The 16,029-nt window shown below is 35.9% G+C and overlaps 1 protein-coding gene across 1 annotated transcript in view; it reads right to left on the bottom strand.

Moving 5' to 3' along the window:
• The window catches only part of TMEM38B (transmembrane protein 38B), a 51,608-nt gene that overhangs the window by 15,520 nt on the left and 20,059 nt on the right, over window positions 1-16,029 (bottom strand). Inside the window, exons 2-4 of the mRNA XM_070596529.1 lie at window positions 13,284-13,440; window positions 3,640-3,824; window positions 2,715-2,802 (exon numbers count right to left, since the gene is read on the bottom strand). Of these exons, the coding sequence (XP_070452630.1) occupies window positions 2,715-2,802; window positions 3,640-3,824; window positions 13,284-13,440 (430 nt within the window). The remainder of the gene's footprint in view (window positions 1-2,714; window positions 2,803-3,639; window positions 3,825-13,283; window positions 13,441-16,029) is intronic.

The raw sequence follows: 16,029 nt of genomic DNA, 5'->3' as shown, positions 1-16,029 counted from the left end.
TACAGAGTTCTGAGAGTCTGACAGTCTTCTTTTATTTCATCTTGTCTCTGTCCCTTTCAGTCCAAGCTGGTAGTGTTTCTGCTGACATAACATTTTCAAAAACCTTGTGGGTCTCCTGTGTAAGACAGAGGAATCCATGCCATTAGTCAGGATGGTCCTCCACCTAACTTTCCTGAATAATCTCATCTCTATTGCTGGCTTCTGCTGTGACAGCTGAATGGACCCATGAGTCCCAGACCTAATCTGCTTAACACTAGCAGAAGTTGCCTAGCCACATCTTTGACCTGCTCTCCATAGCAGGTTGTCCTAAAAATGAATCTCCATATTTTATCCTCTTTTGCAATATGGATAGCCTGAGAATTCCCTAAATCATTAAATCTTGGTTTCTTCACTTAGCGGTTATTTGTTCAATTCAACTCTTTCCTCTCACACTTTACCATAAGCAACAAGAAGAAACCAGTCCAGACTTTCAACACTTTGCTTCAAAATCTCCTCAGGTAAATATCCGAGTTCATTGCTTATGAGTTATGCTTTCCACACAACTGTGGCACACAATTCAGCAGTTTTCTGTCACTATAAAACTCTATCACTTCTTCTCCAGTTTCCAACATCATGTTTCTCATTTCCTTTTGAGCATTCACCAGAACCTTTACCGTTCATATTTCTACCAATATTCTATTTATGATAAAAAACGTATTCTAAGACCATATAGGCTTTCTCTACTATACAAAAGTATTTGCTAACAGGTAAATGAAACCTTACATATATACACACATACACAAACTATCCTAATGTACCAATGATCTATCTTGCCTGACCAATTGTTGATAATTAATTCATTCAGCTAATATTTATCAAGTGTCTAATATGTGGTAGGTGCTTGGGATACAAGAGCAACCAAAAAAGACAATAATCCCTGTCCTTGACATCTTGTATTCTTTGAAGGGTGGGGCAAAGCCAAGGAGAGAAGAAAATAAACATAATATCATATTCTAGAATATGATAAATGCTGTGGGGGGGGGGAAACAGGGGGAGGTATTGCAATTTTAAGCATAGGAGTCCTCATTAAGAAGGTAAGTTTTGGGTCGGCCCAGTGACGTAGTGAAGTTCGTGTGCTCCACTTCAGTGGCCCAGGGTTCACAAGTTCGGAGCACGGACCTAGCACTGCTCATCAAACCATGCTGTGGTGGCATCCCACATACAAAATAGAGGAAGACTGGCACAGATGTTAGCTCAGCAACAATCCCTCAAGCAAAAAGGGGAAGATTGGGAACAGATGTTAACTCAGGGCCAATCTTCCTCACAAAGAAAAAGAAGGTAAGCTTTGAGAAAATACTTTGAGCAAAGCCAATAAGGGAGTTAGCCACCTGAGGAAAAAGATTCTAGGCAGAGAGAAAAGCTAGCGTTAAACCAGACCACATCTAGCTCATTCAAAGACAGAGCAGAGTGAGCCACGGAGAGACAGTAAGAGATGAAGTCAAGGCAAATAGGGTGTGGCAGATAGGCAGATCTTGGAGGGTCTCTTTTTTTTGTTTGTTTAAAGATTGGCACCTGAGCTAACATCTGTTGCCAATCTTTTTTTTTAATTCTTGTTCTCCCCAAAGTCCTCCAGTACATAGTTGCATATTCTAGCTGTAGGTCCTTCTGGTTGTTTAGAGGGTCTTATATAGACCATCTGGGGGAGTTACCGCAAGGGTTTAAACAGAGGAGAGAGACAATTTGATTTAGGTTATAAAAGCCCCAAGAAATGTTTTATGGAATGTACATTTCAAGCATATACTCAAAATGAGAAAAATTTCCCCTGAATATTACTAATGCTTTATTTATAACTTATTATCAATCAAAACCTCCTTTATTCTATTTCTAAACTACCTCATTCAAGCTTTAAGGCGTACTTTCCAAGTTAAATATCCTGGAATTTGCTGATTCACACAAACAGATACTTCACCATTCATACTGCTTCTCAACCTTCATTTTTAATCCACTCTAATAAGCTTATTTTCACATAAGGTCTTTCCTCACCCTACTTATAGCCACTGTTCACTAGTCTTTTCCTTCTTGAGTTGTGGAAACAGTAACTCTTATTTCTCTATTCATTTTCAGGTGCATCAGGGACATTTGTGACATTTAAGATTGAGTCTATCTTTAGAGAACATCTAATGATTACATGGATGCAAAAGGTAGTTTGCATTGTACAAGTACACAGTGAGTTATTTCCTCTAATCTTTTTCTTATTTTTATATGGAATTAAGCTCAACTCTCATTCTTAAAGCAACTAACAGGGCTTTATGATAATGTATTGATTTGTTCCTATAAGCCTGACATTTTACTAGCAGAACTATGGATAATTTGAAATCTGGGTGATGCAGTCATTAATGAAAATTTCAAGAGCCTGCAACTGATTCACTTCCATACAGAGAAGTCTGTTCCTGCGTCATTCTCACTCCATAAACACACTCTTCCCACAGTTCTTCAACCATCCAGAAGTTTTGTTTGGTTTTATTTTCTAAGAGGAGAAACCCAAAGAGAAAGAAATCTATATTAATTTGAAAAACTACGTTTGAGAGAGCACACTTTTTGAAAGGGTAACTTTCCTATTTATTTTTTTAGCTACATTTCATGCACATTTAGAGTCCCCAAAATGTTCTTAAAAAGAAATATGGTAAGATCTCAGGACAAAAAGCCGGGTCTCAGTACAGTTTATACCAACTCACTAGGACATCTTCATCCATTTGTCAGCTTCTGGTTTCCAATCTCCTTTCACCAACCGTTCAAAATTTGTGACAATGCTACCACCTGCACCTAAAAATAAGATAATAAAACAATAATATTTATTCAAATTTTCTAGAGAAAATATTTGAAATGAAGCCATAATTCTATCCCCTGACTTAAAATGCCAAAGAAGATCCCCAAAATATAATTCTTGGGAGGAAGAAAAAAGTTGCCTTGTACATTTATGATACTGAAACAACTGCAATTCTTCTCTTTCACCAGTATGGCAACTGTCTATTGTACCATAATTAAGGTTAAAATTGGGACCTCAGGCACAGAGATGTGGCTAGAGGTTTCAGACCCAAAAAATAAAATCCTCTGCTTTATCATTTCCTTCCCTGATATTAGCTTTAGGTGCAGTATACTATAACAAGAGATTAGAGAAATTTGTTCAATTCCTACGTACAAAAGAACTCAACAATAAATGTAAGCAACACAGAGTGAACATGAACCCATAATCAATCATATTTATTATTTCTAGTTATTCAGGATGAAAAAAAGACAAGAAAACAGAGCAATGTTTCTTTCATCTACATGTACCACATAATTTCTTATGTAAACTTGTTTTATCTATACTGGCACTACACCTTAATTAACTAGGAATTCCTCTGGTTCAGGGGATGCTAATCAAGCCAATCATAAAAATTTTATATTATAAGACAGGCTCAAAATAATAGCTGATGACTAATAATAGTGAAAAGTGCTAGTTTTGATTAACTTTACTAGCCAACAGAAACAAGGCTTCCATCCTCCAAAAAAGATTCTGTTATTAAAGTATGTGGTCCCCTGTAATGTAATTAGAGAGTTGCTCGGTAGTCACAGTTCACCAATAACAGAACATTTATGAATACATATCGTTAATATTACCTCGGGCCCATCCAATAGCTATCATGACTATCCAGCCATTTTTGTAATAGCTATCAGCATGTGTGACTCCACCTACTATTTTCCAAGTTCTGGTCACTTCCTTCATTCCGGCAGCCAAGACTTCAACAGGTAGGAAAGAATAGCCCTGGGAAACTAGGTCATATGGGCAAAAAAATATAATATACCTGAAATTAAAATTCAAATATTTTAATATAAAAATGGAGTCAGAAAAACAAAATTAAAATCCAGCATATCAGCAATAACAATTTGGCGAATCCAACAAATGGAATTATCCATATAAACATGAAATTTGACTTCAAGAAGACCACAGATTGGGTCAATTTTTTTAAATCTCATGAAGCACATAAAAGTCATGATCAAAGGAGAATGTAAATTTTGGACTTCTGAATACTCTATGCAAAAAGTATTTACTGAGTTCCTAATTTGCGCCTATACTGTTCTAAAAGCTAACTGCTGAATCCACCAACTAAATAAAGCAAAATGTACAATCACCTCTCAGGCAGGGACTTCTCTAGCTAGAATGTCTTTGTCCTGCGAGAAAAGGAATTAGAAAAGGGCCCTGGTAGCTGAGCAAGGGCTACATTTTAACCCCACTTACATCTTCACCTGTGCCCCTTTGGGCAGCACATAAACCGCAACCTACGCAAAGAAGGTTAGAGCACTCAAGGAGACACATTTGTGTTAAGGAAAAACATGTTTTCACACAGCTGAAAGAATATGGAGCTTCTTTCTCAATTTAGGTGAGTAAGCTTAAGTTTTAACCAATTAAATTGTGACATTACTTTAATAATAATTCACTCCTTGTGGTCTGCTCTGGCCATAGGTGCTAACACAGTTTTTTGCTGTTTTCTGCAGTTAAGCACAGTGGAAATATCACCTTTGACAAAACTCTCAACACTGCCCGACAGATGTGACACCAGTCCTTGGCCAGAGAACTCTCTGGAACCACTACACAGATCCTGGGGACTGCCCAGTCTGTGGCCCGCAATGTTAATGGCCACCACACTCATGACATCATCGATGACATCAAGAGTGGTGTGGTGGTATGCCTGGCTAGTTAAGACACACCGAGGACAATACTTCAATAAAGGATCACTTGGAAACGGAAAAAACAAAACAAACAAATAATAATAATAATTCACTCCTCCTCAGGTGAATTATTTTCTGAAGTTTCATTTGTCCTAAGCATCTGTTCAAACAATTTAGCAGTACTGTTAATTGAAAAACACACTAGTTTTCTCTCCCCCACTCCTAAAATACTCTCTGGTAGACAATTTCGTGCTTAAAGCAGAATATATTTTCTTCCTAATGGAGTGCTATGGTATACACTGCATGAAAGAAGTATTATATCTCTTCTAAAAGAAGTTGTTAATCTTATTGCAATTCATGATTCATAAAGTCAGAATTCCCAAAAGCATTCATGGAATATGAAATCTATTTGCCAAAATACGGCTTCAGAGACCAATACAAGATGCAATGGTTTATTCAGCCCGCAGCACCTTTTCTTCTTCATCTCCACTTACCAATTCATTCTTATTCTTCAATGTCCCACTCAAATACTACCATATACATTGACTTTGGGAGTTTTGTTTTATTTAATATTCTCTGTTCAAACTAAATTCTGACGGCTCTGTACAACTAAAACATTTGGTTCCTATGCCCCAACATAGCTCTTTATACATTTTTCTTTATAATATACAAAGGCTGTAACGCTCATAACAAATTATAATAGTCCTTAGACAGCAGGACTCACTCATCTTGTCACCCCGTCACCTAAAGCCCAGAACGATGAAAAGCAGCCCTGAATTAAGTCATTTATTAGCAGTCAATGTGGGGGCAAATTACAAAATATACCAAATCAAAGAACCACTTGATAATTAAAGAGTTTGAGAGAAAAAAAATTATCTGAGAGTAGTAAAAACCTTTATGAAAATAACTGGCATGATTTTAAAACTTTACATGTTCATATAATATTTTGAAAGCCTCCATACACTTCTATCTTTAAATATAGACTAAATCTCCAGGAAGCCAATTACGTATTGGGGGGGGAGGGGAGTTACACTTAAATGAGTAATTTGAAAATGTATTTTTAAATAAAACAAAAATGTGTTGGTATCCACTGTAAATTAAGAAAGGAGGATTTGGTTTCACTTGAGCAGTAATGAATGCTCAAAAGCAAAAACACTCAAACAAAAAGAAAACAAATGATCCATTTTCATTCTCTACACCAAAACTATCTTCAACATGAGTTAAAAATTTATACTAGTGGCAGAGCAATCTTAAGACTTTTCATATTCAACTCTGTGACATTATGGCATACAGTCTAAAATTTATAATTATTGCTGTTTTTGAATTAAAAAGTCTTTAATCAGATATTTCTAAAGCATCTCCATAATAAGCTAACATTTTAAACAGAAAACAGTTCTTGGTTCAAGTGTTAAATAGCCACAGGGCAAAAGGACAATTGTTGATTGTGCTCAGTAGACTTAAAAGTAAACATATCAGATCAATGGCTCCCCAAACAACCATTCCTGCTTATAATCCAAGGGAGCTTTTTAAATTCCTTTAATGAATCACTCAACCAATGCTCATTAAGCAATCATCATGTCTTTCCTTCTGTAAAGATTATAATTCTACCTTTAAATAAAACTGTCACTCCTAAGCAACTTTTAACTTGTAAAATGCTTAAAGAAAACATATTGGAAAAGAAGAAGAAATGGGGCATATTGACAAGAAATGGAAGGAAAAGACGATTTCTTATACATTTTTAAGTCAATTAGGTTAATGGAGAAACGAAAACAACAGAGAATAGTGCAAAATAATAGAAGTTAATCTAAAACAGAGTACAAACAGGATGCTAGGCCACTGACAACTGAAAGCTAAACCAGTTTAAGTAGGAAAGGTGAAAGTAGAATTTAGGTTAATATCAAGAGTTGAGCAGAGAGAAGCTTCCTACAGTTAGTCACTGAGAACTCTGTTTTCACCCTGCTATTAATTCTACTCCTCTATCAAAGACAGTATTATTTAACTAAGCCAAAACAGAACGATAAACTAAATACAGTTCATATTAGTCCAATATGACAGCTTTGCTCTTACTCTTATTACTCTAACAAATTAATAATTTTATGTATATGTTTTGAAAAAGACTATTGCTGAACGACAGAACTATAAAACTATATCTTGTCTTTTTCCTCATAAAAATGCAGTCTCAGTTACACAAATGTGCAATACACAATAACTGATACTTGTAAGTTTAAGGAAAACAAACTGGGACATAAAAATCAATACACAGAAAAATTGCAAAATATTTATCTCCCCCAAAAACAGTTTTCAACAAGAAAAATCCTATGAAAGTGTCTGCTGTCTTCCAAACAATACTACACCACGACATGCCCAGCTATTGTTTCCCTCTGCCAGTAGATGGTGCTGATCTCCAGAGTGAGCACGATGAGCTACCGTGCCAAAGACGACCTTTCCGACAAGCGCACGCACAGAAGCCCTTAGTTCAGCTTGCTGGAGATTAAAGTAATTCCAAACACCATTTTATGTCCCAAAATAAAATCAAATAAAGCAAAGATTACAAATTTCTTCTCAACATTAAAATTTTAAAAAGGGAAACAGTAAAATATTCTGTGTCTTAAAGACAAATATCATTTTTCATATTTAAGGGTCTGTGAGAACAGAGACAATGTTTGTATTCCAGAGTTGAAAACAACACACTGCACAAGAGCAGATAAAAGGATTAGACAGCCTGGGTTCGAATCCTGGCTCCAACTACTGGAAATTGGTGATACCTTGGGCAAGTTAATTAATTTAACCGTTCTTACCTCAGTTATATCATCTGTTAAATGAGAATAAAACAGCACCTACCTTACAGGGTTCTTGTGAGGTTTAAGTGAAATAATATATGCAAAGCACTTAGAAAAGTGTCTGGGAACACAGCAAATACTACAGCAGTGCTATCGTTGTTGCTGTTTTACAATGCCCAACAAAACAACTAGAACCAGTAAAAATGCTCATCAACAGAAGGATAAATAAAATATAGATACTAATATAATGGATTATATAGCAGTGAGAAGGAACATACTATAGCTACGTGCAAAAACACAGATGAATCTTAGTAACATAATGTTGAGTGAAAAAAACAAGTTCCAGAGAACAATATACAGTATGATACCCCATTATAAAATAGGGCTGAAAACAAATAAAACTAAATATCTATTATTGAGATATTCATACATACGATACATCTTTTTTTTAAAGGTAAGATAAACACAAACAGGATAGAGGTTATCTGTGGGAAAAGTAACGAGAGATGAGGTGGGGGAAGAGATACATGAGTATATGTAGGTTATTGGTAAAGTCCAGTTCTTGGGTTGGGTGCAATGAAGTAAAAATGTAAATTAGCATAACCACTTTGGAAGTGATTTGACATTATCTAGTAGAGTTTAAAAATCACTTTCCCTGACTTACAACTAGGATATACAACTATGTACTGGGGCTTTAGGGAGGGAAAAAAAAGAGGAAGACTGGCAACAGATGTTAGTTCAGGGCCAATCTTCCTCAAAAGAAAAAAGAAGGGGGAGCTGGCTGAATACTGCAATGGTTAAGTCCACACGCTCTGCTTCAGCAGCCCAGGTTTCGCAGGTTCAGATCCTGGGCGCAGACTTAGGCACTGCTCATCAAGCCATGCTGTGGTGGCATCCCACATACAAAACAAAGAGAGAATGGCACAGATGTTAGATCAGGGACAATCTTCCTCAAGCCAAAAAAAAAAAAACCAGGACGACTGGCAATGGATGTTAGCTCAGGGACAATCTTCCTCACAAAAAAAAAAAAGGGAAGAGTATAGTATGTAATAGCTGTAACTATGATAGTGTAGAATAGTATATCTATTTTAAAAATGAGAAGAGGATCAGAAGAGGTATGCAAAAAAATTAATGTTTCAGTAATCATACGGTAGTAGTTTTAGTACGGTTACTCTAAAACTATTGTGTATTGCGTGCATAATAGAGAATAAAACAAACGCGTAATGTTGGAATATTCTAATTCTATCACGTCTTGTGCCCTTAAGAACTAAAATTCTTAGAGTGGAAAAAAGGAGATACGTATGTAACAGAGAGAGGTTAAATAAAAGCTCAAGGGTCTTGAATGCATTACAAATATCAATATGAACCCGCGTTATTTTATCCTTATTTTTCCCTAACTCTGTCCCCTAAAAAGGCCTAGAAACAATAATCAATCCACCAATAATGAACATCTCTAGTGCTCAGAGTGTGGTCTTGAAATGCTATTTCTCACTAAAAGAAACCAGAGCTTCTTAGAGAAATGAGAGATTCCAGAAGAAAAGTACAAGATGAATCTTATATTAAGTAGCAGGGAAGCTAATCAAAATCCCAGGAGCCAGTCTGAAGAAGCTCCCACTGGCCAAAAATGAAACAACTTGAGCTTCAATAATGACAATAATTGCAATTTATTGAACCCTATGAAAATGCTTGAATGCACTCATAATTATTTTTAAAAAAACCAAACTGGTCACCTCTTGAGGATGACAGGAGACCAATTCTTATCTTAAAAACTGGTAAGTAAGGGCCAGCCCCACGGCCTAAGTGGTTAGGTTTGGCATGCTCTGCTTCAGCAGCCCGAGTTCAGTTCCCGGGTGTAGACCTACACCACTCATCAGTGGCCATGCTGTGGCAGCATCCCAGATACAAAATAGAGGAGGACTGGCACAGATGTTAGCTCAGGCAGAATCTTCCTCAGCAGGTAAATAAACAAACAAACTGGTAAATAAAGGGAAAGAATCAAGTATTTATCCTGCCTTTCCTATATGAATTGTACAACTGGGTAACCAAATAAGAGATGATTAGTGAGAAGTATCTATTTACAATTCTATTCCAACTAACACATAAGGAGAAAAGACAGAATTAGACTATTAACATTTTGCTATTTCCAATTAATTGATACAGTCATTAAGTATAAAAGGGTGCTAATGTCAACAAAAAGAGAACTAATCAGCTATTTGGGGCCTCTTATGGTCTTGCTAAAGGAATCTAACCTGAATCTGATTTGGTTGAATCTGATTGATTCTGGATCAATCTGCCAATTTTCAGGCAACACAGAGAATAAAGGAATATAATGATCTGCACTTATGAGAATGCGATCAGCAAACTCCAGACTATGGAAAACTCTACGTGTCAAATGGTACTGGTTCTTCAAGAGATAAATTATAAGGAAAAAAAAGGAATGGAGGGGGGACCCATAAAGTAAAAAAGACTTAAGAGACATCAAATTTTTTTTTTTTTTTAAGATTTTATTTTTTTTTCCTTTTTTCTCCCCAAAGCCCCTCTGGTACATAGTTGTATATTCTTCGTTGTGGGTCCTTCTAGTTGTGGTATGTGGGACGCTGCCTCAGCGTGGTTTGATGAGCAGTGCCATGTCCGCGCCCAGGATTCGAACCAACGAAACACTGGGCCGCCTGCAGCGGAGTGCGCGAACTTAACCACTCGGCCACGGGGCCAGCCCCAAGACATCAAATTTTTTAATGGACATGAGTAAATTATAGTGTCCAGGGACAAACATTTGGATGACAAAATTATAAAAATAAGCAAGAAGTGATTACCATAAAAGTCACGATAATGGTGTGTTATTGTAAGGGTTACCTAAGGCAGGACGGGGGTTGTGATTGAACAGGACACACAAAAGGGACTTCTAAGATGGATGACAAAGCCGTATTTCTTGATTTGGGTAGTGATTTCAAGGATACACTTTACAATAATCCATTAGGCCATATATTTGGTTTTTGCGGTTTTCTGAATTTTCACTTTATAAGAAAAAGCTTTCTTTAAGTGGTAATTTTTTTCTTACTCTAAATGATAGATATACAAGTTTTTATTATATCACAATTATTTATACTTTGCATATATTTTATAAATATTTTTTGTACCTGTTCAATACAAAGTAAAAAATTTTTAAAAGAGAAGGACTTTCTTTTTCTTTTTCTTTCTTTTTTTTTTTTTTGCTGAGGGAGATTTGCCCTGAGCTAACATCTGTTGCCAATCTTCCTCTTTTTGTATGTGGGCTGCCGTCATATAGCATGGCCACTGACAGACGAGTTGTGTAGGTCCACACCTGGGAACTGAACCTGAGCCGCCAAAGTGGAGTGCACCAAACTTGACCACTAGGCCACTGGGGCTGGCCCTAAACTAAAATTTTTTAATTGAAAAACATTGTTCTTGATGAAAACTCTTCTTGGTTAAGATCACAGTCTAAATGCTGAATGGAAATCCAGACCCCACCATTTACCAACTTTCTAAGCCTCAATTTCCTCTTATCTAAAATGGGGACAATCAGGGCCGGCCCAGTGGCATAGTGGTTAAGTTCGTGTGCTCTACTTTGGCGACCCAGTGTTCACAGGTTCAGATGCTGGGCACAGATCTACATACCACTCATCAAGCCATGCTGTGGCAGTGTCCCACATACAAAACAGAGGAAGATTGGAATAGATGTTAGCTCAGCAACAATCTTCTTCAAGCAAAAGGAGGAAGATTGGCAACAGATGTTAGCTCAGGGCCAACCTTCCTCACCAAAAAGAATATAAATAAATAAAACGAGGATAATAAAAGATATGAGGTTAATAAAAAGCAAATACTAATACTACTAATTCACTATATAAAAATGTACTTCTCATTTTCCATTTCTAATCAAGATTTATAATTCCTTGCTACTCAATTACAGAAATCCCTTATAATATGACAATACATAGCAGTCTATTCCTTTAGCAATGTATTTACTGAGCCTAGAACAGTACTTGGCACACGGTTAACAAAGTCCCTGTTCTGATAGGGTGTTATTCTAGTGGAGTGAGACAGACCAACATAAAAAGAAATAAACAGATAATATGCCAGGTAATAATAAGTCTAAGAAGAAAAATAAGGAAAGATGTGTGATAGTCATGGGAGAGGAGGTGCTATTTTAGTCAGGGAAGACTTCTCTAAAAAAAGAAAATATGAGCCTCAGGGGAAAGGACATTATAGAGAAAAGACAGCAAGCACAAAGGCCCTGAGGTAGAAGAACACTTTATGTGTTCAAGAAATGGCAAAGCCAATGTGACTACAGGAGACTGAACAGGAGTAGAGTGGAAAAGACATTACATCAAAGAGAGTGGAAGGGAAGATTTCCTAGGGTTTCATAGGCCACGGTAAGAGTTTTGTATTTTGTTCTTAAGATAAGAAACTACAGAGCATAGGAATATTATGTTCTAACTTATTTTACAATAATCCCTTCGTCTGCTACATGAAGAATAGCCTCGGGTATAATGAAAGAAGCAGCTAGACCCCTTAGGAAGCTACTGCAATTGTCATGCAAGAAACAGTGGTGGTTGGTCTACAGGAGTAGAAGAAGTAATGGAAACTGTCAGATTCTCCGTATCCTACTCTTTACATAGTTTCAGTAGCTACACACATAAAAACATTCTCCAAAACGCTAAAATCTTTTAAAAATATTGTTACAGAAATAAAAGTCCTTAAGAAAGTCTTTCAAAACACATAGCACCTGGAAGACTATACTTTAAGAGATGGTTAAACAAATCTATGAGAGAAGTGGCTGGTCAGTGCCAAGGCTCTAAAGTCAAACTTCCTGGTTTTGATCCTAGCTCAATCACTTACTAAATACGAAAATTTTAGCAAAGTTTCACTATGCCTCAGTTTTGTCATTTGTCAATTGGGAATACTACTAATAATAGCTACCTCAAAGGACTTGTGATTAAATATGAAAAATGAATATAATGAATTTAGCTGACATACAGTAATAATTCAACAAATATTAGCTATCAAATTTATTATTCTACTGCTACTAGTTTCCACTGCCACAGGTTCCCACTATTACTTTTTCCCATTGCCACTACTATTTATAATATTTCCTTTTATGACTGGTTATATATTCATTTAAAAATTATCCCAATAAAAATGAACTTTAAGTGTTCCTAACATGTTATATATTTCATTGATAGAGTTTTTTAATGAAAAGCATAGTTTTTGCTATAGATATAACAAGTACTGTGATTTGTATTATGCTTTTGTTTAACTTGATGGATCAATCCTTAAGGATACCTGAATTTGGGTGTGCAAAACTCCAAAGTAATTCCTAACATTTTTTCTTCACTTCAAAACTAAATTCAAAACAAAATTAATGTTAAATTTCATAAAGTTCTGACAGATCCAACAAAGAGTATGACAGGAATAATTATTGCATATGAATCATAATCAATTAGACTTCGTGTGGTTGGTCACATTCTTGATTTTATCCTGTTGTATATCTGCATGTATGGGTTAGGTTCACAAGATAAACTGTTTGGGGCCAAATATTTGATGCTCTTTCATGTTTGAATGCCTCCACTACAGATACATTAGATAATGGTAATAACTGTCTCTGGGAGGGCAAGGGAGAAGGGTTAGAAAGAGACATACTTTATACTTAAAACCTTTGGCATTTGGGTTTCTTCCCTTGCACATGCATTAACTTTCAAGAAGATAAAATATTTTTTAAAGCAAAAAGTTCCATTTACTAATAATTTACAAAACAATTTTTAAAATGACTCATAGTTCACCACAATGGCAGCTTACCAGATTGCAGATGCCAGTAATATATTAGTGTTGTTTGCAAGAAACCTCAATACAGGCTCGCCAAGCAGCACACAGGATAAGATTCCTCCACCAAAGCAGTGGAGCATCGCAGTAAACCAGCTTGAAAAAGGGTTCTTCCGGGCCTCTGCTGCTGCTCCTGAAACGGTACAGTAAAAACGTGGTCTGACAGCTGTACACGAAACAAGTCTCAGGTATCAGTGGCACTAAAGAAACAAACTTCTTAACTTCATAACTTTCAGGAACTTAACATTACTCATAGGTGTGACAATCACAATCATCAAAAACCATACCTTTTGTTCTTTAGATCAAGACTAGAAACATTTTGTTAAGACATGGGTGATTGGGCACCTTTAAAATACTCCGTTCAGGCTCTTATTGCCAGTTTCTTACTAGTAGATTATTATAAACAATCTCCCCATCTACTGTCTCCTTTCATTCCCAATCCTACTGTAAGTACTCCTAGTCAGTATGTCAAAGCAATACATTAAGAAAAATTTATAATCTTAAGTACTTCAAAAATAAAAGGTGAGATAAATAAAATAAGCCTTCAACATGGACAGGCTAGAAAGCAAACAATAAAACAAACCCAGAGGTGAAAGGCTGATGAGGAATAGAAATTTACATCATCTCAAAACGCTGCCTAAGAAATTACTTATTAATTACAGAAGGAAATAACTTCAGTGGAGAAATCGTGCAGACGTCACTGTAAACAAACAACATCGGGTGACTCCTGATATGACGCAGTAAGAACGTATCATCACTTCTGTGGTATTTCTACCAAAAATGTATAACCTGAACTAATCTAAGCAGACACACCCAAATTAAGGGCTATTCTAAATAAATTTTTAAAAACAAAGAAAAAGGGGGTGGCCTGGTGGCACAGCAGTTAAGTGCGCATGTTCCGATTCAGCAGCCCGGGGTTTGCCAGTTCGGATCCGGGGTGTGGACATGGCACTGCTTGGCAAGCCATGCTGTGGTAGGCATCCCACATATAAAAGTAGAGGAAGATGGGCATGGATGTTAGCTCAGGGCCAATCTTCCTCAGCAAAAGGAGGAGGATTGGCGGCAGATGTTAGCTCAGGGCTAATCTTCCTCAAAAAAGAAGAAAAGAATAAAAGAGAAAAAAGCCTGGCCTATACTTTAACAATGTAAAGGTCAAGAAACACAAGAAAAGGCTGATGAAATGTTCCAGATTAAATGACATTAAAGAGACAACAACTAAATGCAGTGCATATCCTAGATCATATACTGGAGTAGAAAGAATATTTATAAAAGAACTTTTTGGACAACTGATGAAATTTAAATATGGATTGTGGCTTAGATAACAGCATTGTATCACTGTTAAATTTCCTGATTTTGATAACTGTACCATGGTTCTTAAAATTAGCACACTTAAGTAATCAGAAGAAACTGGGTAAAATGCCTCCAATTTACACTCAAGTGGTTCTGAAAAAGCAATATGCATAAATAAAAACATTGAGAGAGAAAATGCTAAAGTACAAGCTTCCAGTTATAAGAACAAGTTCCGGTGATCTAATGTACAGCATAGTCACTATAGTTAATAATACTGTATTGTATACTTGGAATTTGCTAAGACTAGATCTTAAGTGTTATCACTCCCTCCCCCAAAAAAAGGTAACTATGTGAGGTGATGGAGGCGCTAACTGACTTGATTGTGGTAATCACTTCACAATGTATATGTATATCAAATCACCACACTGTACATTTTAAATACATATCATTTTTGCAATTATACCTCAATAAAGTTGGAAAGAAAAATAAATTGGGCAAAATGTAAGTAGTTGGTGAACCTAGGTAGAGTATATGGGAGTTCCTTGACCTACTCTGGCAACTTTTCTCTAAGTTTGAAATTATCAAAGGAAAAAGTACACAAAAATAAACTCAGCTAGAGAAATAGTAGCAATTTATAAAAACAAAAGTAGAAACTAATTAAATAGATGCTAAAATCGGGAGGTAGAGATGGGCAATCAATAAAGCCAACACAAAGCAGTTGTTGGAAAGGACCAATAAAACAGATCATTGCTCAGTAAGTTTCAGAAGGGGAGGGGGCATGCAAATAATGCTAACATTAGAAAGAAATTATTTTAGTCAGAGATTTTTTTAATTATAGGAAAATAACCTGTATTTCACCTAGTAAATGTGAAGATATAGTTGAAATGGACAGTTTTCTAAGAAACTATAAATTAGGAAAATTCTCTTAAGAACAGATAGAAATCTGACCATACAAATAACTATGGAAAAAAACTACAGGGCAGTCAAAGATCTATCCTAAGAAAGTTGCCAGCCTCAGATAAATTCATAGAAAACATTTACCAAATTGTTTTGGATTACTCATTTTTATGCTATATAACCATTATAGAATTTAGCAAAGGAGAAAAATTTAAATCATTCCATGAAACACATAAGGCCAACATCAAAAGTTATAAAGAAAAGAAAAAAGAGAGAATCAGTGAGAAAGGAGGAAGGGAAAGAGACACGGAGGGAGGGAGGAAGAGAAGGAGGGAGGAAGGAAAAAAGAGAGAAACACTATAATTCTAACTTATGAGTATAATGCACAAATATATTAATAAAAAGTTGAAATCAGCAGTTTTTTGAAAGGATAATAAATCATGACCAAGTAGATTTTACCAAAAGAATTTAAGGAAGGTTCAATATTCAGAAATTCATGAAAATCATTCACTATACTAACAAATTATTATGATCA

Source organism: Equus przewalskii, chromosome 26 (genome assembly GCF_037783145.1).
Source record: "Equus przewalskii isolate Varuska chromosome 26, EquPr2, whole genome shotgun sequence".
In the NCBI taxonomy this organism is placed as follows: domain Eukaryota; kingdom Metazoa; phylum Chordata; class Mammalia; order Perissodactyla; family Equidae; genus Equus; species Equus przewalskii.
This window is presented reverse-complemented; position numbering and strand designations above follow the sequence as displayed.